Here is a 27,090-nt window from a genome sequence, read left to right on the forward strand (position 1 = left end):
ACTTGCTTACGCCAAGGCTGGAGATGTCCCAGTGGCACTGGGCTTCCATGAGGCCATGCTTTGTCACAATGGGGCCTTGGTTCCATCAGGTTCCATTGTGTCACAATGCCCTCCTAGGTCCTATGAGGCCTTGGTCTGACACAGTGGTGTCTTGTTCCTACAAGGCCTGACAATGTCCCAGTGGCACCTGTGTCCCATGAGGCCCACCTTGATCAAAGCAGAGCCTTGCTCCCATGAGATTCCACTGTGTCACAATGTTCTGCTTGGTTTCATGAGAACCTGATGTATGCACAACTGATCCTTGGATCCTAGAGATTCCATTGCATCCCAACAGTGTCCTTGGTTCCATGAGGCCCAGCTTTGTCACAACTGGACCTTGGTTCCATGAGATTCCATTGTATCACAGTGGTGTCCTTGGTTCCATGAGGCCCTGCTGGGTCACAGTGGAGCCTTTGTGACATTTGTTTCGATGGTGCCACAATGGTCTCCAGCATTCCATGAGGCCACACAGCAAAAGAGTGGACCCTTGAATCCATGAGTTTCCATTCCATCACAACGGTCTCTTGAATTCCATGAGGCCACGCTGTAAAACAGTGGACCCTTGGATCCATGAGTTTCCATTCCATGAGGATGATCACTTGCATTCCATGAGGCCCTGCTGTGTCATTAAGGAGCCTTTGTTCCATGTGTTCCCATTGGGACACAATGGTCTCCAGGGCTCCATGAGGCAGAGCCATGAAATTCTGGGCACTTGGTTCCATGAGATTCCACCATGGTGTCACCATGGCCTCCTGGGTCCTGGAACAGTTCACACTTGGTTCCATGAGATTCCACCATGGTGTCACCATGGTCTCCTGGGTTCTGTAACAATTCACACTTGCTTCCATGAGATCAGTGCTGAGAATTTTGGACTTTCTGAGCTGAGAAACACAAATTCTCAGCAGTCAGGTTTCCAACAGGAAACAATGTTCTCTTGTGTTCCAGTAGGTTCCATTAGGCCCATCTCTGTCCCCATGGACACCTGGTTCTATGAGATTCCTTTGGGTAACAATGTTCTCCAGTGTTCCATTGTTAATAATAACAATTTCAAAAAATGATTAATTAATTAAAACAATATCATTTGTTTAACAATTTCAAAATGATTAAAACAAATCACAAATAATCAAAACAATTTCCAGCAATTATGATGGAGGTGGCTTTCTCATGGAAGGTACCTTCCACCTTTCTGCATGTTACCACAATTGACTCACCAACCGTTCCCGTCAGGGTTCTCATCAACTCATTCTGGTCCCATCTCCACTCATTCGGGTGGTACACCTTGGAGTCATGCTGCACTAGGGTTGCCAGGCTTGGGTAACGTCCCTTGGGATAGGTTCCAAGAACATTGGTGTGCTGGACAATGGCTTCAGGCCACAGCTGCTCACCAGGGGGTTGTCCATGAAATTGTGGTAAAATGCAGAAAAGTATTAGCAAGGTTATCATGTTTTCAGATGATTCTCATGTCCCTCGGGGTTCTCCTGTAAAAGCAAGAACAACAAAAAATCCTGCCACTGAGAGGCAGAAAGGAGTTTAAAATGAGGGGATTATCCAGCGTGTGTGTATGCAGTTCTTTTTTCCAAGAGCGTCAGAGGCTACCCATGCATATTTATTCAGAGGGGTTTTCAGCACAGATGGTACCTCGCCCACCGTGGGGAGGTCCACTAAGGCAGGTTGTCCAGGGTAATGTGATGGATTGTTTGCATCGTCGAGACCTTCCAGTGAAGGGATGATGCTTGGAGGTGTGGGGTAAAAGGCAGTGACTTTGGGGCAGCCATTCACTCCCCACCTGCTATTTACCCCTTTAACAGCCTCCCACAGTCGACAGTCCCAGCTTGCTTTCTGGGGCTTAAGGAACCGCTTTAAAAGGCCATTTGTCCTTTCCATGATCCCGTTAGCCTGAGGGTAGTAAGGAGTATGAAAAGTCCACTTTATGCCTTCGGTTCTGGCCCAATCCTGAACTACCTTGGCAGTAAAGTGAGACCCATTGTCAGACTGGATTTCTTGCAGCTTTGGAAAAGTTCCAAACCACCCCTGCAAAGGTTTAACTGTATTATCACCTGTGGCCCTTTTAAAAGCATCAGCTTGTACTAACCCAGATACAATTTCCACTCCTACTAACACAAAATGTTTACCTCCTGATTTCTTAAAAGGACCAATATAATCTATCTGCCACGCATCCCACAAGCCTTTACCTTTCCTCAAATGCAGAGGGTCATCCTCTAAAGGATGCCTTTCCAGTCGCTTGCGGCACTGTTTGCAGGCCGATATGCATGTTTTACACATTTCCCTGGTGACTGGCCAGCCGCGGGCGTGTGCTTCCTGGTACAGATCTTTGGCACCTGTGTGCTGCCTTTTTACATGTAACCATTCTAACAGTTGATTCCAGTCCTCTGAAATAGTTTCTTTTTTCAGGGGGCTAAGCCTTGCTAGTTCATCAACTTTGTTGTTCCATTCACCTGCTTGATTTCCATCTGTTTGATGAGAAGCTACCCAACCAACCAGAAAGTTTCCTTTACTGGCGATTTCTAGGATTTCTTTCCACTTATCTTTCTGCCACACTGGGATTCTGTTAACTTCCCAGCCATTCTGTTGCCAGAAAGGGAGACACTCAGTGCAGCCTTTGTATACCGCATATGAACCAGTATAGATGTAAACAGGAGAAGTGTTTTGTGCCTCACGCTGGAAAACACTCCAGAGGGCTATGAGTTCTCCTACCTGAGCGCTGCCCTCCCCTTCTGTGATAATCTTTTCACCAGATGAAATATGTAAGGCAGCCGCCTTATATTTCCAAATTTTTCCTTCCCGCTTTGAGGAAGCATCTGTAAACCAACAGTTTGCTGCTATTTCAGGTGAGAATGGTGGTGCTATTTTTATTACAGAAGCAGGTTTGTCTTGGCTACTATCTAGGCTCTCAAGTGTCTTGTATGGCTAAGAATTTTGCAGCACCTTCTGTGACAGAAAAACTATTGCAGTAATACTCTATTTGAGCATACCATTTTCTGACTGATGATTTTTGGGCTATGCTGTCAGGTGGAGGGGTCCCATTTGTGACAGCTTTAATTACCTTGAAGGGACCTCTCAAGATGATAGCTTGCTGCCGTGTGATTTTTTCTACTTCAATGAGAGCTAAGCTAACAACAAACAATCCTTTTCCCCAGGTAGTGTATCTTTTCTCAGCATCTTTAAAACCACGGGAAAAGAAGCTGACAGGCCTTGTTGGACCCTCAGGACCTCGCTGCCAGATGTGTATTGATAGCCCTGAGGAGGCAAATCCCCATTCCACTTAGAAAGGGTCTTTAGGGTGAATGGGCCCCAATGCCTGATGTGCAGTGGCTTCAAAAATCAATAATTGCAGTGCTTCCTCCTGCGAAGGAGTCCAATCCCATTTGATTCCTTTTCTTAGTAAATTGTAAAGGGGCCTAGCAATGATTGAGAAATCTGGGATATGTTTCCTCCAGAATACTAACAGTCCTAAGGCTTGCTGGAGGTCTTTTTTGTTTTCAGGCATTTTCATCTGCTCTAAAGAAGTTAAAGTGTCAGGTGGGATGCATGTGCTACCAGATCGCCACCAAATTCCCAGGAATTTTACTTCCTGAGAAGGCTTTTGAATTTTCTCTGAGGGAATCTTTAAATCAAGGCTCTCCAGATGAGAGATTATATTCTGCTGGATATCCCCCACCTCTTTACTTTCCTCTCCTTCTACTAAAATGTCATCAATGTATTGGTACATAGCTACAGTGTCAGGTTTAGGTATTTTTTCTAATCCTTAGCTAAAGCATGGTGTGCTTGTGTTGGAGAGTGTTTGTATCCCTGAGGGAGCCTGGTGAATGTGTACTGTTGTCCCTCCCATGTGAATGCAAAGCAGTCCATGTCCTCTGGCTGTATAGGTATCATGAAGAACATGTCTTTAACATCTATGGTTGCCATGACTGTGTGAGCTTTTTCTTGTATTGATTTTATTAATTCAGCTAAATTTGGCACTGCTGCAGTCAGAGGGTCAGTGTTGGCATTCAGCCTACGGTAGTTGACCGTAAGCCTCCACTTCCCGTTGGGCTTTTGGACTGGCCACACGGGTGAATTGTATGGGGAGTGTGTGTTAATAATTATTCCTTGATCACGCAATTCCTGAATAACTGGTGTGATGCCTTCTCTAGCTCCAGAAGGCAAGGGATACTGTTTCACATTGATTGTTTTACTGTAAGGCAGTGCAGGTGGGGTCTGAATCAGCCTAATGTTAAGTGGCAGAGAGCCAAAAGACCACAGAAAACCCTCAGTGTCTTCCCACTGCCTTCCTGCAAGGACATCCATCCCTAGCATTCGGGATGTCCCCAATTACCATTTTGGCAACCAATTGATTTTCTTCTCCAGGGAGTGTTACTTTGACTAAAGCAACATTCATGGGTTCTATGGTTCCTAAAGCATTAAGAACGCAGCATTGCCTTTTTCTTGGAACAACTCCACATTTCTGGGCATCTCTATGTGTTAATGCAGAGATCTGGGCTCCCGTATCAACAATGTAGGTTACCAGAACATTTTGCGGCCTGTAATTGCTGTAATTAACATGTCTCCTGATTTATTTTTTGTGAGCATTCATACGTAAACCCAAACTCCACCCCTTCACTCACCTGTAAGCAGCGGAGATATTAGTTTCCCGAAAGCTCTGTTGGTGAAGTTTCGTTGTTTGTGATTTGGGGCACGGGCGGGTGGGCAGTTATGTTGCTTAGATTCTGTGAAAGAAGTTGCGAAAGAATTACTTCCGGCTTACTGCCGGTGCTTTTCAGGAGACACGCAGCCAGGGTTTCACTGTCCAAGTTCTGTGAAAGAAGCTGAGAAAGAGTTAATTTTGGCTCGCTGGCTGTGTTCTGTGGGAGAGGCTGAGATGCAGCCTCACTGCCCCAATTCCGAGGGAGAAACTGGAGAAGGGTTAACTTTGGCTCATTGCTTGTGTTCTGTGGGAGAGACTGTGATGTATTGTGTGTACTGAACTGTGTACTGGTAGGAGTGTTTGTTAGTTTCTGGTGAGGGAGGGGGATCGGTGCACTATGCTGGGTGTTTGATCTCCTAAAATTCCAGTTAGTTATGATTTTCTGCAATTTTTCAAGTGGTAAACCATCCATTATGTCCCGGGGAACCCCTTTCTTTATTCCCAGCATCCACCAGCGTTGTCTGTTGGAAATTTGTTTTCCTGGTTCTGTGTTTTCAGTGTTAGGGGTTCCCATAAACCGGACACCTTTTGTTTTTTCTGATTTTTCTTCCAGGGTTTTTACAGGCCCATACTGCCTACGATAGTTTATTAAATCAACTGCTACCTCACCCTATGTCCAAATCTTACGGCTGCTACTAGGTGTATCAGATGGTGTGGTGGCGGTCTGTGTTGGTGTATAGGGTGATGGTGCAGTGTTGGTGGACTCAGACTGATCAGTGGAGTTGTTAAGAAATCTATCCAGGCCATCTATTGGGCTTAAAGCCATAATTGTTTTTTGAATAGTGATTGCTGTTGATTTCAATGTTTCTGGAAGCCCACAAATTAAAGGGGTCATAATTTCAGGCTTCACAGGCAGTTGCACAGGGGATTCAAAACCAGGAATTAATTTTTTCTCATGAATCATTTGCAAACATGCAGCTTTTTGTACACTTCCTAGGATCTTGTCGGGGGTACTGACAATTGCCAGGGGATCACCCCTTTCCAAGGGATTTATTCCCCCAGCCCAATAGGCTGCACGTTCTGTTAGAGACCAGGAGTCACACTTACCTCCTGTTGTTAGGAAAACACCGTGTCCCCAGTAACCACTGGCTTCTTGTTCAGTTAACTTAATCTGGTCTCCGCCAGTGAGGGACACACGGAACACATATTCTGTTTCTGATTCGTGGGGGAGGCGACCGAATTCCTTTTTCAATTTACCTAATTCGGTAGCGCTGAATGGTGTTTGTTTGGTTGTTATGTGGGGATCTAGGTCTTCATCATTAATATAATTATATTCAGTTTTAATAAAAGGTCTCAAATGAGGACAGCAATTTTCCCCACAATTTTTAACTGTTTCAGATTCTTTGTAAGAATAGTTTTGTTTTGCTGCCTCGAGTTCTTTGTAAGGATAAATTTTTTTAATGCAAGGTGTTACTTTTTCTTCCTCCTCTGTAGAGGAGTTGATTTTGTATATGTTTTTGGTTTGTTCTTCCCTAAGGGCAGCTCGCAGCATGTAAATTTCATTTCTGTCCTCATTTAACTGTTTTTGCAAAATTTCAACTAAATTTTGAAGTGAGTCTTGTCTATAATTATAATTTCTTCACTTCTCCGTTTACAGTGGTTTTCTATGGCTGCAGTAAGACATCCTCCGAGGACTGAGCAAAGAATATTTCTATTTTTGCCCATTTTGAATTTTGATTCATGTTGCAGAAAACATATTCTATCAATGACATTTTCCAAATTAAACCAATTGTTCTCTGCCCAAGTTTCTCCACCAGATGATGGTTTTGCATTGTGTTTAGCAAGCAACGAGTAAAAATCAGCTTTTGCTTTAGGCCTCATGGGACCTGGGAGAGCACTGTGACACAATGGAACCTGATGGAACCAAGGCCCCATTGTGACACGGCAGGGTCCCATGGAACCCCTGTGCCACTGGGACATTGCCAAGGCTCGTGCAAGCAAGGTTCCACTGTGACAAAGGCAGGCCTCATGGCATTGAGGTGATCATTGTGGGACAATGGAATCCATGGAACCAAGGCCCCATTGTGACAAAGCGTGGCCTCATGGAAGCCCAGTGCCACTGGGACATCTCCAGCCTCGGTGGAAGCAAGTGTCCATTGTGACACAGCACAGCCTCAAATCACAGGAGAGCAGAGGGATGCTATGGAATCTTGGGGAACCAAGTGTCAGTTCTAAACACAGTGAGGACTCATGGAACCCAGGAGGCCATTGTGACACTGCCCTTTGTCACAATGGGGCCGTGATTCCATGAGAATCCATGGGCCCACAATGTTCTCCTGGGTTCCAGAAGGCCCCGCTGTGTCACAATGGCCCCTTGCTCCCACGAGCCACAGCACGGTCCCCGTTGCCCCTGGGTTCTGTGAGGCCATGCTGCATTCACAGCTGACACTTTCTTCCATGAGATTCCACTCTGTCACAGTGGTTCCCATGTTTCCATGAGGTTCTGCTCTTTCACAGTGGACACCAGGTTCCACAAGAGCTGGCAATGTCCCGCTGGCACCTGTGTCCTGTGGGCCCCACTTTGCCAAAGCAGAGCTTTGGCTCCATGAGATTCCAGGCTGTCCCAGTGCTCTGCTGAGTTCCATGAGGCTGTGCTGTGTCACAATGGACACTGAGTTCCACCTGCCCTGGCAATATCCAAGTGGCCCCTGGCTTCCATGAGGCCCCGTTGTGTTTGCAGGTGACACTTGGTTCCCCAAGATGTCATTGTCACGCCGCTCTCCTGGGTGCCCTGAGGCCTTGCTGTGCAATAATGGAGCCTTGTTCCTACCAGACCTGGCAATGTCCCAGTGGCACCTGTGTCCCATGAGGCCCCACTTGGTCACAGGAGAGCCTTGCCTTAACCACTGACCCTTGTGTCCTTGAGATTCCATTTGTGAAAAAAGCATTCACTCTCCTGTGAAAATGTAAAAGGTTTATTAAAAGACAATGGGAGACCAGGACCATGGAGCAAAGGTTATCACGGCCGGGTGCATCTTGGCACTCAGCCAGGAGCACCCTGTTACCTTCGGGGATCCCCCTGAAATACCCTTCCCCTTCAGCCTCTTGCATATTCATAGACCCTCATGCATATCCATAACCTACTTTACATGTTCCAGGAATGATTTTACATGGCGCCTCCTTGGGTCTGCCTTTTCAGAGCATGTGTGTTTCTTGGCTGTGGTTTTGGCTCCTTCTCTTTATCACCTCCAGCTTTTGGGCCTTGGTGAACTCTGCCTTCAGATGGGGAGTGCTGATGGTTGGCAGATCTGTACACGTGTCCTCATCCTGTGTGCATTGGATGTTATCCCATCCAAGCAGGCAGTTTAACACAAGCAGCTATTCCACTGAGCATAAATAACAACAGAAATAAAAACTATAGAACAATATTACTTAAACAAATGGACCCAGCCCATATTTGCTCCCAGTCTGTGTCATCCTGATCCATATGGTCCCACTCCCTAGGATCCCAGCCCAGTCTGTGTGGTCCCAGTCCATACAGTCCCAGTCCATATTTGATCCCATTGCAGGCTGTCCTAGTCTGGAGGGTTCTGATCCACGTGATCCCAGTCCAGGTGATCCCAGCCCATATTTGATCCCAGTCTGTGTGGTCCTGCACACACTCCCAGGGTCTGGAATTCCAGTTCCCAGTCAGGAAAAAATGTTCCTGCCCTTGAACTTCCTTCCTATCATCTTAAAAAATTAGGATGAAATCATAAAGAAAAAGATAATTATTAAAATGAAATAATTATAATGAAAATGAAATATAGTAATTTCAACTCTTACTTACAATACTCCAATAATGATTCATTCCAAAACAATAACTATTACTATAACATGACCAATAAATATAAATAAATTATGTACCAAGAAATAACTTTTGAAAGTTTTAACTTGACGACTAATACAGTTGAGATAAAAAATATCTAAAAAAACTCACATGCAATCTAACACAACTTGGTAAACCAATTTATATTACAAATACACTGAACACAAAACCAAACACCACTCTAATTTCTCAAACATTTTAACTAAACAATTAAACTTCAATAACATCCTTAAGTACTCTTGAAAAATTAAAATTATTTTTAAAAAATTGTGTGTGGGTGGTTTTATTTGGATATTGGTTTTTGGATTGTTTGGGTTACGTGATTTTAAAAGGGGGATTTTTATAGAAATTGAATCAGCTGAGAAGGCAGCACTCTGCAAACAGAACTGACTGAAAATGAATGGGACAGAAACCATACAGTCTGAAAGTTTTATTTGCTATCAAATGCATCCCACACACCCAGCCCGACCCACACAATCCCCATAGCATTGCTCCAAATTGAGATCCCAATTCTACCAATCTCCTCCCAACTCCATCTCACCCTGGCAGCTGTGCAATGGAGAGTTTGGCATGGGAATGAGATTTTTGAGGAGGGAACAAGCAATCTGAGGTGGAATTGAGCCCTTTTGGGTAAAATTCAGTTATTTTCAGTGGGATTTGAGTGGTTTTGAAGTGACAGATTGATCCCTCTTGGCTTCTAGAGTGGAAAAACAAGGAGAAGAGAAAAAAACTAAGGTTGAACCAAAAGGAAAACCAGACAGGTGTGTTGCCAACATGGATCACAGGGAATGTGAGTGACCCGGGCTGTGCCCAAAGTGCCTGCTCCAGTGGGGGATGGAGCTGGAGCAGCGCACGAAGCTCTGCCCGCACTCGGGACACTCGCAGGGCTTCCCTTACCGGTGCCTCCGTTGGTGTCGGGTCAAGTCAGAGCTGCTGGAGAAGCTCTTCCCACACTGGGGACACTCGTAGGGCCTCTCCCCTGTGTGGATGCGCCGGTGCTTGACGAGGGTGGAGTTGTGCTTGAATCCCTTCCCGCACTCGGGGCAGCAGAAGGGCCTCTCCTCTGTGTGAATCCGATAGTGTTGGAGGAGATGGGAACTGGTCTGAAACCTCTTCCTGCATTTATCACACTCATAGGGCCTCTCCCCAGTGTGGATGTGCCTGTGCCTGACGAGGGTGGAGTTCCACCTGAATCCCTTCCCACAGTCGGGGCATTGGAAGGGCCTCTCCTCTGTGTGACTCTGATAGTGCCGGACAAGATGGGAGCTGGTCTGAAACCCCTTCCCACACTTGGAACACTCGTAGGGCCTCTCCCCAGTGTGGGTCCTCTGGTGCGAGATGAGGTGGGAGCGCTGGCTGAAGCTCTGTCCACACTCCCCACACTCGAAGGGCCGTTCTCCAGTGTGGATCCTCTGGTGCTTGATCAGGCTGGAGCTCCCACAGAAGCTCTTCCCACACTCCCCACACTCATAGGGCTTCTCCCCAGTGTGGATTCTCTGGTGCTTGATCAGGTTGGAGCTCAGGCTGAAGCGCTTCCCACACTCGCCACACTCATAGGGCTTCTCCCCAGTGTGGGTCCTCTGGTGCAGGATCAGGTCGCAGTTCCACCTGAAGTTCTTTCCACACTCCACGCACATATGGGGCTTCTTCCCATCATGGAGCTGCTCATGGAGAACCAGCTCCAAGCTTTGGCTCCATCTCCGGCTGCCTTCCCGGCCCAGGCTGGCTCTTTCCCCCTCAGATCCCTGCCAGCTGCGTTTGCAGCCCCTCCTCGTGCGGCATCTCCGGGGCTTTTCCTCCCCGTTGGCTTCCTGCGCCGTGGAGCCGCTCAAAACGGCCTCTGCCACCAGGTTCTGCCGCGGGCATTTGTCCTCCCTGCTCTCCATGCTCAGCTCCTGCTCTGGGGAAGGAAGGACAAGGACAGGATGGGATTTGCCTCCGTGCCACAGGCAAGGGCAAGGAGATTCCCCAGGGCTGAGCTGCAGCTGGGGCCGTGTTGGGCTGGGAGATGGAGCAGCACAGAGGGGAAAGGGGCACTGACTTCCTCCTCACCTGCCTCAGTGTCCCGGGGCATCTTCCTCTTCCTCGCAGCATCCCAGGGGTTGGCAATGGGAAATCCTGGTTTGGGGAAAACAAGGGATGAGCACGTTTGTAGGAGCGTTGAGGGGTAGGATGGTCGGGACGGACGGAGACAAGAGATCTCTGAAGCCAGGTCGTGGAACTTGCGGTTTATTGCAAAAGGCCTGGGTGCAAGGCCCTGCTTGGAGCTGCCAGCCACAGGTTGGAGTGGGCCCGAGAGAAGAGAGGGGTAGAGAGAGTGAGAGGGTGAGAGAGTAAGAGGGGAAGAGAGTAAGAGAGTAAGCTTCCCATTACAATACAATAAATCTTCTTCTCTGTTGAATATTCTATTTCTCACTAACCAATCTAGTTCAAGATACAAATCCTAGAGCATTTACATACAGCCTGTAAGAATCATTACATCATGACACTGTGTTACATTTTAAACCCTGAAAACACCACTTTGGACCCCTTCTGCTGAGCTAGTAGGGTCTGCCCAGACCCTTGGGTCTGTCTGCACGCAGAGGGAATTTTTTCAGCAAAAGGGGATTACCTTTAGTCAGGCCACACAATTGTTTTCCAGTTGTTCACTAAGGTATCTCAAAGCTTGCTTCCATCTCAATCTTGCTTAGAGTTTCAATATTCTCAAATTCTTTTGCCAGACAATCATATTTATGAGGCTTCCCTGTTTCATCTTCCTCAACACATGTTCAGTTTGAATGTCCCTCTGCCTGAGTCCATCTCTACAAGTCACTGGCCACGTGGGCTCCATAAAAACCTCCCAAATACCAAAAGATTCAGCCTAGGAAAAGCCTCCCAGGAGTTCCCTGTCCCTGGTCCCTCCCCTCTGGTGTTCGGGGGTTGCCCCCTGTCCCAGCTGCTGGGGTCACGCTTGGATTGGGGGTGCCCCTTCTCCTCGGTGCCCGCCCTGCCCAGGCTGCTGGCAGTCCCAGCAGTGCCAAAAGCTCCCCCCCTCTTGGCTCTCCCCATTTCGGGATGCCAGGGCTGTTTGGGCTCCCGGGCTCCCTTCTCCCCTCATTCTCTGCTCGGGGCTGCAGCGGCTCCAAGGAGTCCCCCCTGTCCCTCTCCAGGCTCTTGAGGCTCCCGCCCATGGCGGCGCTCCCCCCTCTCTGGGCTCCCCACTTTGGGCTCCTGGGGCACACAGGGCTCTGCTCCTCCAGGCTGCCCCTGCCGGCACTGCCACCGGCACCCCCGATGTCCCCCCGAGGGGCCTTTTCCGCTCAGCCTTGGACTGCTTCATTCTCCAAACATCCCCCCAAAAACACAACCCAGGGACCCCCCGGGATGTCTGGGCCGGGCTCCCCCTCCCCGCTAACCGGCGCGACGGGGGGGGGGGGGGGGCACGATGATCCCACGGGTGGGGGCTGCGAATTCAGGCAGGGCTGCAACGCGGTTCCTTCTGTTCAGCCTTGATCAGCCTTTGTCCCGCCTCTTCCTCCCGCTCCTTCTCTGTCTTATCCCCACCTCCTTCTCCTCCTCCATCCCTCCTCCCTCTCCTCCTCCCCTGTAACCCCGCCTCCTTCCCTCCTCTTTCTCTTCCCGCTCCTCCTCTTCCATCCCTCCTCGAGCTCCTCTGTGTTATACCCACCTCCTTCACCTCTTCCATCCTGCCCCTTCCATTCCTTCTCCTCCTCCTCCTCCCTTACCCCTCCTCCTCCTCCCCCCTCATCCCTGCCCTTCCCTCCCCCCTCCTCCTCCCCCAGCAGCAGCCATACCCTCAGTACCCATTCCGCAGCCCTCGCAGCCCGCGGCAGGAGCGGGGATGGAGCCGGGACAGGTCGGGATGGGCAGCGCGGGGCTCTCGGCTGCTCCCAGCCGCTGGGGACGAGGGGAGCCCGGCCCAGGCCAAACGAGAGGCAAACTGGGCAAACTGGGGGCTGCACATCCCAACTGGGCCTTGCTGGGGACCCTGCCTGGCCACTGCCAGCCCTTGGGGCTCCTCTCGGCACATCCGCCAGGGGGGAACACACACAGGGCTGGGGGATCCCAGCAGTGGCAGCACTGCCAGGGACTGGGCTGCACTGGGATCGTACTGGGAGTGACTGGGACTGTACTGGCTTTGTACTGGGATCATACTGGGATCGTACCGGGAGTGACTGGGACTGTACTGGGTTTGTACTGACATCATGCTGGGATCATAGTGCCATGTCAGGCCAGACTGTGATCGCACTGATGGAGACTGGGATCATACTGGGATCATACTGGGAGTGAGTAGGAGCCTGCAGGGAGCAATTGAGACCACGTTAGGGAGAAATGGGATAAACTGGGAGTGACAGGGATGGTGCTGAGTGTGACTGGGAATAGCTGTGAGTAACTGGGAACATGCTAGGAGCAAGTGGGAGGAACTGGGAGTGACTGGGTGCATGCTGGTGGTGATTGGAAACTGCTGGACTTCAACTGGGATGAACTGGGATCATGCTGGAGGTGACTGGGATAATACTGGCAGTGAGTGCCACTACACTGAGGCTGACTGGGAGTGCTTGTGAGCAAATGGGATCATACTGGAAGGAACTGGAAAGACGGTGGAGGAAACTGGGGTACACTGGGAGATACTGGGAGTGACTGGAACAAAAGTGAGGGTGAAAGAGAGCAACTGGAACCATGTGGAGCACAACTGGTTCACACTGGCAGGGACTGGGAGCACACTGGGCTCATCTTTGGATCATACTGGCAGGGACTGGACTAATACTGGGAGTGTCTGAGAGCGACTGGGAACACACCCTGCACATCATCCCCCGTACTGGGCCTGACTGGGAGCAACTGGGAGCATGCTGGGAGCAAATGGCATCATACTGGGACTGACTGGGCTGATCTAGGAAGCAACTGGGAACCATGCTGGAGGCAGCTGGGGCCATACTGGGAGAAACTGGAAGCAACTGGGATTATACTGGGACCACACTGGGAGGGCTGGCATGTGACTGGGATCAAACTGGAGCTTACTGGGATCATATTGGGGTTGAATGGGAGTGACTGGGATCACACTTTGGGCTACTGGGAGCAAGTGAGGGAAACTGGGATGATGCTGCAAGCAAACTGGAGGAACTGGGAAGGACTGGATGCATGCTGGAGGCAACTGGGATATACTGGGCATGACTGGGGGATCATACTGGGAGAACCGAGACCTTACTGGGGCCACTAGCAGTGCCTGGAAATGACTACAGACATGCTGGGGGCAACTGGGATATACTGGGAGTGTCTGTCACCATACTGGGGGGACTGGAACCACACTGGGAAGAAGAGGGACCATGCTGGGGAGAACGGGGCCCACACTGGGGGCAATTGGGAGTGAGTGGGTATAGCAGGAGTCCTAGTAATATCTATGTATTGTATAAGTGGCCGTGCCCTGATCCTAATTGTAAATGGGCTGCAGCTGTGATGTCCTTAATTGGGTGGCTGCTGTGGCTAATGAAGATAACTGGGATAAAAGGGAGTGGGTTGGCTGTGCAGGGAGAGCCTTGGAGGAGCCCTGACCAAGAAGCAGGAGCAACACTGCTGTGAAGAGCTGTGTGTGAGAAGAGCACCCTGAAGGTACGGGACTCTAGAAATATAACAACAGCAATAGAAGATAGGACAGCCGAGAGCTGTGGCAGCCTGAGAGCTGGGACTCCAGAAATATAGTAACAAGAACTGGGACCATGCTGGGAGTGACTGGGATCATCTGGGGAGTAACTGGGACCAGAGCAGGGACAACTGGGTTCAACTGGGACCATACTAGGAGTGTCTGTAACCACAGTGGAGTGATGGAAGCACACTGGGAACAGCTGGGCCCATGCTGGGAGCAACGGGGATCACAGTGGGGGCACTGGCATCAGCGTGGGAGTGACTGGGAGCAACTGGGATTAGACTGCAAGTGACTGGGATCATACTGGGAGTAGACTGCAATCATACTGGGATTACACTGGGAGTGAATGGAACCTGACTGGGGGTTACTGGGAGCTACTGGGCCCATGTTGGGAGGAAAATGTGACACACTGGGAGCAACTGGGATCAGCTGGAAGGTTCTGGAACCATGCTGAGAGCACTGAGACTATAACTGGGGCAACTGGGATCATACTGGGAGCAACTGGGGCCACCCTTTGAGTACAGATGGAAACTGGGATTGTGCTAGAGGAAACTGGGAGCAACTGGGAAAGACTGGGATCATTCTGAGGAAACTAAAACCCACTGGGAGTGTCTCTAACCATACTGGGGGGACTGGAACCACACTGGGAACAGCTGGGATCATGCTGGGAGCAACTGGGACGATGCTGGGGGAAACTGAATCTACCCTGGAGGCAACTGGGCATGACTGGGACCCTGCTGGGAGGGACTGGGACTGTTATTGGGGCAACTGGGATCATAATGGGAGGAACTGGGAACATCCGGAATTATGCTGGGAGCAACTGGGATCACAGTGAGAGCAGCTGAGTCCATACTGGGTTACACTGGGACCGCATTGAGAGCGACTGGAATCATACTGGCATTGACTGGGAGTGGCTGGTTTTGTGGATTTTGGGGTGGTTTGGATTTTGGGGGATTTTATTGGCATGTTGAGGGGGAGTTTTTCTGGGGTGTTTGGGGGTTTATTGAATTTTTTGTGGCTTCTTTTGAATTTTGTTTGTTTTACTGAGATTTTGTTGGGATTTTTTGGGATTCCCAATGATTCTGAGGGTTTTATTGGGATTTTTAGGAGATTTTGGGGCATTTTATTGGCATTGTGGAGCCATTTAGTGGGGTTCATTGGGATTTTGGGTTTTTTTGGGATTTTTGGTGGGATTTGATGGGTTTTGTGGGGTTTTTTTGTGTGTTGCCAGAATTTCTTTGGATCTTGGGGGAGATTTTGTGGGACTTTTTATGGTTTTGTGGACATTTTTGGGGGACTTGAGGAGTTTAGTCAGGATTATTGGGATTTCAAAGGATTTTGTGGGCTTTTATTGGGATTCTAGGGTGTTCTAATGAGATTCTGAGAGATTTAATTGGGATTTAGTGGGTTTTATTTGGACTTTGGGAGTTTTAAGGAGATTTTGGTGCCTCTCAGCTCTTCCCCACACCAAGGAATGCCCCAAAAGCCCCCCAAAATTCCATGAAAATCCCACAAAATCCCCCCTAATTACAAGAAAACCCTCGAAAACCCCAGAGAATCTCTGAAAATCCCAGTGGAACTCACCAAGATTAAAAAATACTCCAAATAATTTCAATAAGTCCTTTCTCAAGAAACCCCTCACAACCCCAATAAAATCCCCCAAAATACAAAAGCCTGAAAATCACGCAATTCTCGCCCAATTACATCCCAAAACCTCAAATAATTCCTTAGAAACTGACAATAAAATCCCCCAAAGCCCAAAAAAGTCACCCCAAAATCCCCAAAACCCTCGCAAAATCCCCACAAACCCCCCCAGAATCCCCCAGACTCAGTGGGCCCGTCCTGGATCAGGGGTGTGAGAGGCAAAGCTGTGTTTTGTGTCAGGTACAAACAGCTGACGTGTGTACTTGCGAATGGGAAATGTGTGGACATCAACAACGGGATAGTTGTGAATTCTAATAATAACTGAGGAAAATAAAGCATGGAAAAAGGCCTTTGAACCTCTCTTTTGTTTGCAATTAACCCTAGCTGATTTAGGAGCATTGGAATTAGGGTGTTAAGGATGTTCCTTTTTGCTTGCATTTCATCCATAAAAAAGCTCTGCAATAATAACCTTCTGAAGTATAATTTTAGAATTTTACTTGTATCCTTGAAACTATAGCTTTGGAATATATATAAAGGAAATATGCTTATCTCACGCCTTTTTGAAGCAGAGAAAAACACCTTGAGAAAGGAAGATGAACATCACCTCAAGGGTTTATGGTTTCAACCAAAGAGAAGCTGGACATCACTGTAATGAGATTTATGGTCTCTGCAATTAAAAGGTGGACACACATCTGTGGAGCTGGACCCCACCAGATGGGATTCGTCTTTCTTCTTTTGGAAACTAGACCATCAACATCTGGAGATACTCCTTTGAGATACAACCTGAGAAATTAAAATCACAATAGTGTATAGAATTGTGATGTAATAATTTGGAATAAAAATTGATGATGAGTAAAAGATTAGAAATAGAAACTACTGAAAAAAGCTGATGACTACCCCTACAAATACCTGTAACCATCAATTATCGGTGTGCAGTTGAAGGGAAAACTTCCCCCACTGTACCCAGCCCTGTATTGCTCATACTTTACCATAATAAATAATAAATTGATTGCTGCTTGAATATTGGCCTAGTCAAGCTTCTTATTAATAACGGGGGGCACCGGCCGGTGGAACAGGAGCCACTTCAGAGGGCCCTCGGAGCTTTTTGGGGAGGGGGCACCATGGGAGACCCCCAAAAACCGGGGGGGGGGGGAACCCCTGCTGTGCCCCCTCCCCCTGAAACCCCCAGACCCCGGTTCAGGGTGGGCCTGGGACCCCTCCAGGAACCCCAAACCGCCCAGAGCCCCCCCAGGGTTGGCCCAGAACCACCCTGGGCACCAAAACCTCCCCAGGACTCTCAGACCCCCCCCATTTCCCCCCGAAATTCACCCCAGACCCACCTGAGACCTCCCCCGCAAATCCATCAGACTGCCCCAAATCCCCCTCAGACTCCTCAATTCCCCCCAAAACCCTATGAAATCCGCTCAGAGTCCCCCAAATTTCTCCCCGGACCAACCTCGCAACTCCCCAGTTCCTCACACAATCCCCCAAAATCCCCTCAGACCCTCCCACTTCCCCTCAGATCCCCCTAAACCCACCTCAGAACGATCCAGACTCGCTCAAGCCGCGTCCGCCGACACCCCTAGCCAAGAGCGGCGCGTCCCGCCGAGCCGACCAATCACCGCGCTGCGCGGCCCCGAACTAACGAATCACGACGCAGCTCCCCTCAGCAAGGCCCGCCTCCCCGGCGCCGCCCCAGCCAATCAGAGGCGAGCCAGAAGCGGCGCCCTGTTCCCCGCCGCCGCCGGGACCCGCCGGGCTCGGGACAGGAGCGGGAGGGGCCGGAGAGGGGATCGGGGGGGCGGGGGAGGGTCCGGGGGGGCTTTGGGGAGGGGCCCTGGGGGGTCTGGGGAGGGGCCCTGGGGCATTGAGGGGGGACCTGGGGGGCGCGGATGGGTCCTAAGAGGGATCACGAAGCGGGGTGGTCGTGGGAGGGTCTGGGAGGGTTTTGGGGTGGGGTCGTAGGAAGGTCTTGGGAGGGTCTGGGGGTGTTGGGATGGTCCTGCGGGAGTTTGGGGCGGGCTCTGGGGGGGTCCTGAGGGTGTCCTGGGAGGGTTTTGGAGGTTTTGGGGAGGGGCTCTGGCAGTGTGATAAACAGGGCCAGGAGAGCAGCTCCTTTCAAAAGGCCTTTATTAAAGACAGCTCTGGGTGCGGAACCCGAGGGGTCGCGCACAGCGCCGCTGCTCCCACAGGACCGCGCTGAGCAGGAGGAGGAGCAGCAGCAGCAGCAGCAGCAGCGCAGCTTTGTCTCTCGGCACAGCCGGGGCTTCCGTCCTCACCAGAGTCCTTAGGAAGGCAACGTTGGCTCGGAGCATAGGGGGATCCTCCAAGCTGAGCACTATTAAAATTATGGGGGCAGGACAGAATCCGGCTCTGCTCAAGGGTGGGTGATTTAGTGCGGTTCTGCTGGGGTAAAGTCATCGTTTATGTGCTGGTTTGTTGTTCGGAGAGGGTTCATGGAGTTCCCACAGCGTCTCATTTAAATTCAGTCTGGGACGGGAAGGGATACAAATCTGGGCTGAGGCGGAAAGGGGCACAAATACAGAGTATGCCGGGGAGAGATACAAATACAGGGAAAAATGGTAACACTGGATAGCGGCAACTAAAGGCAAGTCCTAGAACTGTAACGTTCAATGTTTAACAACAGACCAACACTTCAAATTCAGACCCTATCAACTTCATTAACATCAACTAGCAATTACTGCTCTGAAAAAGAGCTCTCATCCCCAGGGTTTCATTTCTCAAATCTATTGGAGCAAAAATGAGCAATGTGCCCTGCTGGTGTTTAGATGTTCTGAATCCCTCAGCTGAGTGTTGGGTTCCTGTGTTGTCCTGCCTGGTGCTTGCTGGATGTGCTGGAACAAAGAGCTTGGGCCCTTGATGAAAACGACCACAAATTACTTCATTGAGATTTACTGGGCTCAGAGTAAAAGGGACGAAGCTCAGGTTTGATCTAGAAAATGCTTCTTCCCTGTCAGGATGGTGAAGTCCTGGCTTCACAGATTGCTCAGAGAAGCCAAGTAAATAAAGTTTCAGAATTCTTCATTTCTGTCCCATTCTTATTCCATAAGCCCAGGTTTGGTTTTCAGAGTGCCACCTTGTCAGCTGGTTGCCATTTGTGTCCTGCCTTCTTTCCTGCCTTCCTTGGTCTGCTCCTTTTCCTTTCCAGGGTCTCTCTTTACCTGTGGCAGCTTCCAGCCAAAGACCCTCCCCTGATTTTTTTTTCCTTCCCCATCCAGGTGCTCAAACAGCCCTGGATGAAGTTATAGAGGCTGGCAGTTAAATGTCTGTGTAAGATCTTGCTGCACTTGTGTCTTGGGCCCTTCAGAATTTGGCCTTGAAGGGCAGGAGCATCTTTACCTTGCTGGCAGCTGGAATTGCAGCCCATGGCAGTGCGTGCCAGAGATGTCAGAGGGCGATTGCTGAGGCTGCCAGGGCGCTGCTCCTGCCGTGCCTGCCAGGGGAGCTGTGCAGGGCAGGGTCAGGCTTCAGCAGCTGGCTGGGCTCCCTGAGCAGACAGCAAAGGTGGCTTTGCTGCACATTCTGCAGCTGGGAGCAGAGGGAAGAAGGGCAGGGAGTCCCTGACAGAATGCTGGAATGCCCGTGCCTGGAAGGAACCTGCCCCCAGACCCCAATCGGGCCCAGCCCTGGATGTCCCCTGAGACCCCCCCAGATCCTCTCCCCAAACCCTTCCACAGCCCCCAAAGCCCCTCCCCAAAACCTCCAGAACCCTCCCAGGATGTTGCAATGTGTTGTAAACTCCCTTCCCCAGGTGTGCCAATACCTCTCTTCCCCTTCCCCCTCGCCCCCTGCTGTGCTGTCAGTCAGGCTTAACATTCCAGCAAGGTGTCGTGTGGTTGGTCAAGTTCAAAGGATGCCCCTCAGGCCCGGGGGCCATTGGCCTGTCTGGGTGTCATCCCCCCCTGAGACCCTGCCCCTCTCACCTGGTTGGTGGCTCACCTGTTCCCTCCCCTTCCACTGTCCCTGAGCTTAAAAAGGTGATCAGACGTTTAGGCCGGTATTCTGTTGGAGCAGTTGCCTATGTTCTGACATCTGTAACCTTGGAATATACCTCTGGATATAAACTCTCCAGCAGAATCCATCTCTTTTTCTCTTCACCATCGCCTGAAGCTCTCCTCCTGAGGTAAACTGAGTTCCTAACAAGCCTGGACTTGTTCAGTGCCCAGCTGCAACCACCAGCAAGCCAGGGTATCTCTGGGGTGACACACCACAGTTGCTGCCTTTGGCCCAGCAGCAAGGGTCAGACTGGCCCAGGCACAATATAACTGGTAATATTGGGATTCTTATTCCAATACCAGGACACCCTCAGGAGCCCCCAAAACCCTCCCCAAACTCCCCCCAGGACCATCCCAACACCCCCAGACGCTCCCAAGACCTTCCTACGACCCCACCCCAAAACCCCCCCAGGCCCTCCAAGAACCCGCCCCCCCCCCCCCCCCCCCGATTCCCTCTCAGGCCCCTCCCGCTCCTGTCCCGAGCCCGGCGGGTCCCAGGAGCGGCGGGAAGGGGGGGGCCGCTTCCGGCTCGCCTCGGATTGGCTGGGGCGGCGCCGGGGAGGCGGGCCTTGCTGAGGGGACCGGCACCGTGATTGGTTGTTTCGCTGATGTACCGCGCGGTGATTGTTTGGTTCGGCGGGGTGCGCCGCCATTGTTGGGAGCCCGTGCGCGCGGTGGTGGCGGGGGATTGTGAGGGGAGAGCGGGGCTGAGGTGGGGACGGGGGGGGGAAACTGGGGGGTTTGGGGCGGGTCTGATGGGAAGTCGGGGATTTTTGGGGGCATCGACGGAAAATAGGGGGGTGTACATGGGTTTGGGGAGAATGAGGGGTTCTGAGGGGGCTTTGGGGAGCTTGGGGGAAACTTGAGAGGGTCTGGAGCATTCTCAGGTGGGTTAAGAGGGATCTGAGGGGAATTTGGAGGGTCTGAGGGGATTTTGGGGGATTTCGAGAGAAACTGGGGCGTTGTGAGTGGATCAGGGGGATTTGAGGTGGCTCTGGAGAAATGTGGGGGATTGTGAGGGGATTTCATAGGGTTTGGTGTGGATTGAGGAGTCTGAGGGGGATTTGGGGCAGTCTGATGGATTTGGGGGGGAGTCTCAGGTAGGTCTGGGGTAAATTTTCGGAGGAAATGGGGGGGGGGGGTCTGAGGGTCCTGGGTAGGTTTTGGTGTTCAGGGTGGTTCTGGGCCAACCCTGGGAGAGCTTTGGCTGGTTTGGGGTTCCTGGAGGGGTCCCGGGGAAGATTTGGGGGTCCCGGGGGGTCCCAGGCCCACCCTGAACCGGGGTCTGGGGGTTTCGGGGGGGGAGGGGGCACAGCGGGGTTCCCCCCCGGTTTTTGGGGGTCTCCCATGGTGCCCCCTCCCCAAAAAGTTCCGAGGGCCCCCTGAAGTGGCTCCTGTTCCACCGGCTGGTGCCCCCTGATCCAGGACGGCCCCACTGAGTCTGGGGGGTTTGGGGGGATTTGTGGGGATTTTGGGGTTTTGGAGGGTTTGGGGAATTTCGGGATGGCTTTTTTGGGCTTTGTGGGAATTTTTGGGGAGAATTATTGGGTTTTGGGAGGGTTACATGATTTTGGGGTGTTTTGTTGATTGGAGGGTTCTGGATTTTAGGTGTTTTGTTTGGGTTGCAGGGGGGTTTTTGAGGGGGTGGATTTATTGACATTTTTAGCATTTATTTTGAATTTTGGTGAGTTCCACTGGGATTTCTGGAGATTCTCTGGGGGTTTTGAGGACTTTCATGTAATTTTTGGGGGTTTTTGGGGTTTTTGTGAAATTTTAGGGGGGCTTTGGAGCATTCCTTTGGTGTGGGGAAGAGCTGACAGGCACCAAAATCTCCTTAAAACCCCCAAAAGTCCCAATAAAACCCACAAAATCCCAATTAAATCACTCAAAATCCCATTAGTACTCCCTAGAATCCCAATAACAGCCCACAAAATCCTTTGAAATCCCAATAGCACCAAAAATCCTGATTAAAATCTGCAAATCCCCAAAAAATATCCCCAAAACCATAAAAGGTCCCACAAAATCCCCCAAGATCCAAAGAAATCCTGGCAACACACAAAAAACTCCACAAAACCCCCCAAATCCCAAAAAACCCCAAATTCCTTATGAATCCTACTGAATGTTACCACAATTCCAATAAAATGCCCCAACATCTCCTAAAAATCCCAATAAAACCCCCAGAATTTCTGAGAGTCCCAAAAAATCGCAACAAAATCCCAGTAAAACAAACAAAATTTAAAAAAAGACACAGAAAAATTTCAATAAACACCAAACTTCCCCAGAAAAACTCCCCCTCAAAATGCCAATAAAATCCCCCAAAATTCAAACCCCCCAAAATCCACAAAACCAGCCACTCCCAGTCACTCCCAGTATGATTCCAGTCGCTCTCAATGAGATCCCAGTGTAACCCAGTATGGACTCAGCTGCTCTCACTGTGATCCCAGTTGCTCCCAGCATAATTCCAGATGTGCCAAGTTCCTCCCATTATGATCCCAGTTGCCCCAATAACAGTCCCAGTCCCTCCCAGCAGGGTCCCAGTGGTGCCCAGTTGCCTCCAGGGTAGATTCAGTTTCCCCCAGCATCGTCCCAGTTGCTCCCAGCATGATCCCAGCTGTTCCCAGTGTGGCTCCAGTCCCCCCAGTATGGTTAGAGACACTCCCAGTAGGTTTTAGGTACCTCAGAATGATCCAAGTCTTTCCAAGTTGCTCCCAGTTTCCTCTAGCACAATCCCAGTTTCCATCTGTTGCTCAAAGGGTGGTCCCAGTTGCTCCCAGTATGATGCCAGTTGCCCCAGTTATGGTCTCAGTCCTCTCAGCATCGTTCCAGAACCTTCCAGCCCATCCCAGTTGCTCCCAGTAACCCCCAGTCAGGTTCCATTCACACCCAGTATAATCCCAGTATGAGTGTAGCAACTCCCAGTATGATCCCAGTCACCTGCAGTCTAACCCCAGTTGCTCCCACTCACTCCCAGTCTGATGCCAGTGCCCCCAGTGTGGGCCCCGTTCTCCCCAGCATGGTCCCAGGTGTTCCCAGTGTGGTTCCAGTCCCCCCAGTATGGTGACAGTCACTCCCAGTATATCCCAGTTGCCCCCAGCATGTCTGTAGTCATTTCCAGGCACTGCCAGTGGCCCCAGTGAGGTGTCAGTTCTCCCAGTATGATCCCCCAGTCATGCCCAGTATATCCCAGTTGCCTCCAGCATGCATCCAGTCCTTCCCAGTTCCTCCAGTTTGCTTGCAGCATCATCCCAGTTTCCCTCAACTGCTCCCAGTAGCCCAAAGTGTGATCCCAGTTGCTCCCTTTCAACCCCAATATGATCCCAGTAAGCTCCAGTCCCAGTCACATGCCAGCCCTCCTAGTGTGGTCTCCGTATAATCCCAGATGCTTCCAGTCTCTCCCAGTATGGCCCCAGCTGCCTCCAGCATGGTTCCAGTTGCTTCCTAGATCAGCCCAGTCATTCCTAGTATGATGCCATTTGCTCCCAGTGTGCTCCCAGTTGCTCCCAGTCAGGCCCAGTATGGGGGATGATGTGCAGGGTATGTTTCCAGTCGCTCTCAGACACTCCCAGTATTAGTCCAGTCCCTGCCAGTATGATCCAAAGATGAGCCCAGTGTGCTCCCAGTCCCTGCCAGTATGAACCAGTTGTGCTCCACATGGTTCCAGTTGCTCTCTTTCACCCTTACTTTCCTTCCAGTTACTCCCAGTATCCCTCAGCGTAGCCCAGTTCCCTGCAGCATGTTCCCAGTCACTCCCAGTTGGGTTTTTGGGGGGATGTTTGGAGAATGAAGCAGTCCAAGGCTGAGCGGAAAAGGCCCCTCGGGGGGACATCGGGGGGTGCCGGTGGCGGCTGCCGGCAGAGTCAGCCTGGAGGAGCAGAGCCCTGTGTGCCCCAGGAGCCCAAAGTGGGGAGCCCAGAGAGGGGGAGCGCCGCCATTGGCGGGAGCCTCAAGAGCCTGGAGAGGGGCAGGGGGGACTCCTTGGAGCCGCTGCAGCCCCGAGCAGAGAATGAGGGGAGAGGGGAGCCCGGGAGCCCAAACAGCCCTGGCATCCCGGAATGGGGAGAGCGAAGAGGGGAGGGAGCTTTTGGGATCGCTGGGTCTCCCAGCAGCCTGGGCAGGGCGGGCACCGAGGAGAAGGGGGACCCCCAATCCAAGCGTGACCCCAGCAGCTGGGACAGGGGGCAACCCCCGAACACCAGAGAGGAGGGACCAGGGACAGGGAATTCCTGGGAGGCTTTTCCAGGGCTGAATCTTTTGGTATTTGGGAGGTTTTTATGGAGCCCACGTGGCCAGTGACTTGTAGAGACGGACTCGGGCAGAGGGACCTTCAAACTCACCGTGCTTATCCCTTGTTTTCCCCAAACCAGGATTTCCCATTGCCAACCCCTGGGATGCTGTGAGGAAGAGGGAGATGCCCCAGGACACTGAGGCAGGTAAGGAGGAAGTCAGGGCCCCTTTCCCCTCTGTGCTGCTCCATCTCCCAGCCCAGCACAGCTCCAGCTGCAGCTCAGCCCCGGGGGGATCTCCTTGCCCTTCCCTGTGGCACGGAGGCAAATCCCATCCTGTCCTTGTCCTTCCCCGCCCAGAGCAGGAGCTGAGCATGGAGAGCAGGGTGGACAAATGCCCGCGGCAGAACCTGGTGGCAGAGGCCGTTTTGAGCAGCTCCACGGCACAGGAAGCCAATGGGGAGGAAAAGTCCCGGAGATGCTGCACAAGGAGGGGCTGCAAACGCAGCTGGCAGGGATCTGAGGGGGAAAGAGCCGGCCTGGGCCGGGAAGGTGGCCAGAGATGGAGCCAGAGCTCGGAGCTGGTGCTCCATGAGCAGCTCCATGATGGGGAGAAGCCTCACACATGTGGAGAGTGTGGGAAGAGCTTCAGGCGGAGCTCCCACCTGATCAGGCACCAGAGGATCCACACTGGGGAGAAGCCCTATGAGTGTGGGGAGTGTGGGAAGAGCTTCAGGGAGAGCTCCAGCCTGATGGAGCACCAGAGGATCCACACTGGAGAACGGCCCTTCGAGTGTGGGGAGTGTGGGAAGAGCTTCAGCCTGAGCTCCAACCTAATCAAGCACCAGAGAACCCACACTGGAGAGAGGCCCTACGAGTGTGGGGAGTGTGGGAAGCGCTTCAGGTGGAGGGGCGACCTGATCAAGCACCAGAGGATCCACACTGGGGAGAGGCCCTTCGAGTGTGGGGAGTGTGGGAAGAGCTTCTCACAGAGCTCCCACCTGTCCTCACACCAGAGGACCCACACTGGGGAGAGGCCCTATGAGTGTTCCAAGTGTGGGAAGGGGTTTCAGATCAGCTCCCATCTCATCAGGCACTATCAGAGTCACACAGAGGAGAGGCCCTTCCAATGCCCTGAGTGCGGGAAGGGATTCAGGCAGAACTTCCACCTCGTCAGGCACCGGCGCATCCACACTGGGGAGAGGCCCTACGAGTGTCCCCAGTGTGCGAAGAGCTTCTCCAGCAGCTCTCACTTGACCCGACACCAACGGAGGCACCGGTAAGGGAAGCCCTGGGAGTGCCCGAGCGCGGGCAGAGCTTTGTGCGCTGCTCCAGCTCCATCCCCCACTGGAGGAGGCACTTTGGGCACAGCCCGGGTCACTCACATTCCCTGTGATCCATGTTGGCAACACACCTGGCTGCTTCTCCTTTTGGTTTCGCATTAGGTTTTTTTTCTTTTCCCCCTCTCTGCTGTCTAAAAGCCAAGAGGGATGGATCTGTCACCTCAAATCCCAGTGAAAACAGCTCAGCCTTAGACTCAGAGAACTCAGGCCCACATCAAAAGGGCTTTTTCCCACCTCAAAAAAGCTCTACCTCTTCACAAACCTACTCGATTCCACAGCCACCAGGGTGAGATGGGGTTTGGAGGTGATTGGGAGTAGTAGGATCTCAATTAGTTTGGGGGGATGGAGATTCTGTGGGTCAGGGTTTGTGGGATGTATTTGATAGCAAATAAAACTCTCAGACTTACTGATTTCTTTCCCGTTCATTTTCAGTCCATTGCAGTTCTGTTTGCAGAGTGCCTCCCTCTCAGATCATTATGCTTGTGTCCTCCTTTCTCTCCTGCCTCTCTTTGCCTGCTCTGTTTCTCTCTCAGTGTCTCCCTTAACCCAGGAACCACCAGATACCCTCCTTTGATTTAATTGCCCCAGTGACCGCCAAAGACCCTCCCTTGATTTAATTGACCCCTGCCCTGTTTTAATTGACCCCTCTGTCACCCTGGTTTTTTAAGATTTTCTAAGCCTTCTGATGTTGACATTCTTGTAGCGAACTTTCTCACACACTTTCTGTAAGTAACTCATTGTTTTGCATTCCTTAATAGAGGAGGAGAAATTGATGGACTGTTGGTTTGTCCAGTGTCGTTGGAGAGGTGGCACTGTCACCTTCCAATGCGCTGTCACTTTTGGAAAACTGTAAATGTTGGAGTCAGAAAATAAACTTCCCTTTTTTCCTTCACCCTGAGAACAGCAGTGTGCGCTTCTGTTCTTCTGTGTCCTATAGTGTCCCGATCCTCAGCTGTTTTTGATGGCCTGGAAAGGCTCGGGATGGTCTTGGGCAGCCCGTGCTCCAAAGGATGAAAGGAGTCTTCAGGTTTTTCAGTCTTCAGTGTTGTTTATTAATTCTTATCTACAATATTTTCTCCCGGCCCAACAGAGGTCCGCACAGCAAGTCAGCCATGAGCACACTGAGAGCCCCCGGGGCGGTCACTTATCTTTATACCCAAAACTACGTATAAGATATTTACCTTTTCTCCCCAATACCTTTCACCCTTATTGACAAGTGCACATTCAGTAAGAACCAATCCCAAAGTGCCACCACCACCACAGAAGATGGACGACAAGAAGAAGAAGGACAGGACACGCCCTAATTCCTCCATCTTGTCCCCCTAGAACCCCCCTGTACTGAGATTCTAAAACCTGTGTTTCACACTATAATTAACCTATCCCTTCACCATTTATCCCCGTGTGATCCTCCCATCCTCATACAGGTGTTGTTTCCCGTGCAGGATCGAAGTCCAGCCACCAAACACTTCTGGCAACGTTCCAGGACCTCCGAGCCCCCCAAGGGTGGTCTCGGTGACTCTGCACATCAGGACTGCTGTGCTGAGATCCCACACTCTAGTGACATCGGGTGACTGCCAAAGTGTAGGCTGAGACACAGAGTCCAGATTGCCGGTGAGGTTGTGTTGTCCCCCCTCTTTGGTGCTTTGCCTGCTCTTCTGGTGGTGATGGCAA

The 27,090-nt window shown here is 51.3% G+C and overlaps 2 protein-coding genes and 1 long non-coding RNA gene across 3 annotated transcripts in view; 2 read left to right on the top strand and 1 right to left on the bottom strand.

The window, feature by feature from the left end:
- Positions 1-25,341, top strand: part of LOC134434656 (zinc finger protein 418-like) — a gene marked incomplete at its 3' end in the record, with an annotated part of 79,824 nt that extends 54,483 nt beyond the window's left edge. Inside the window, exon 3 of the mRNA XM_063183296.1 lies at positions 24,629-25,341. Coding sequence (XP_063039366.1) covers positions 24,629-25,341 — 713 coding nt within the window. The remainder of the gene's footprint in view (positions 1-24,628) is intronic.
- LOC134434667 (zinc finger protein 239-like) lies at positions 9,069-10,759 on the bottom strand. Its single transcript, XM_063183306.1, has 2 exons — positions 10,605-10,759; positions 9,069-10,452 (listed from the first exon to the last, which is right to left on the bottom strand). Exons 1-2 carry the CDS (start codon positions 10,624-10,626, stop codon positions 9,446-9,448), a joined length of 1,029 nt encoding a protein of 342 aa, XP_063039376.1. The 5' UTR covers positions 10,627-10,759; the 3' UTR covers positions 9,069-9,445.
- Positions 17,937-18,882, top strand: LOC134434668 (uncharacterized). The gene is made up of 2 exons (XR_010031899.1): positions 17,937-18,220; positions 18,568-18,882. It is a non-coding gene; the product is annotated as an uncharacterized LOC134434668 (long non-coding RNA).
- Positions 25,342-27,090: the final 1,749 nt, after the last annotated feature.

Source organism: Melospiza melodia, unplaced genomic scaffold (assembly GCF_035770615.1).
Source record: "Melospiza melodia melodia isolate bMelMel2 unplaced genomic scaffold, bMelMel2.pri scaffold_45, whole genome shotgun sequence".
Taxonomy (NCBI): domain Eukaryota; kingdom Metazoa; phylum Chordata; class Aves; order Passeriformes; family Passerellidae; genus Melospiza; species Melospiza melodia.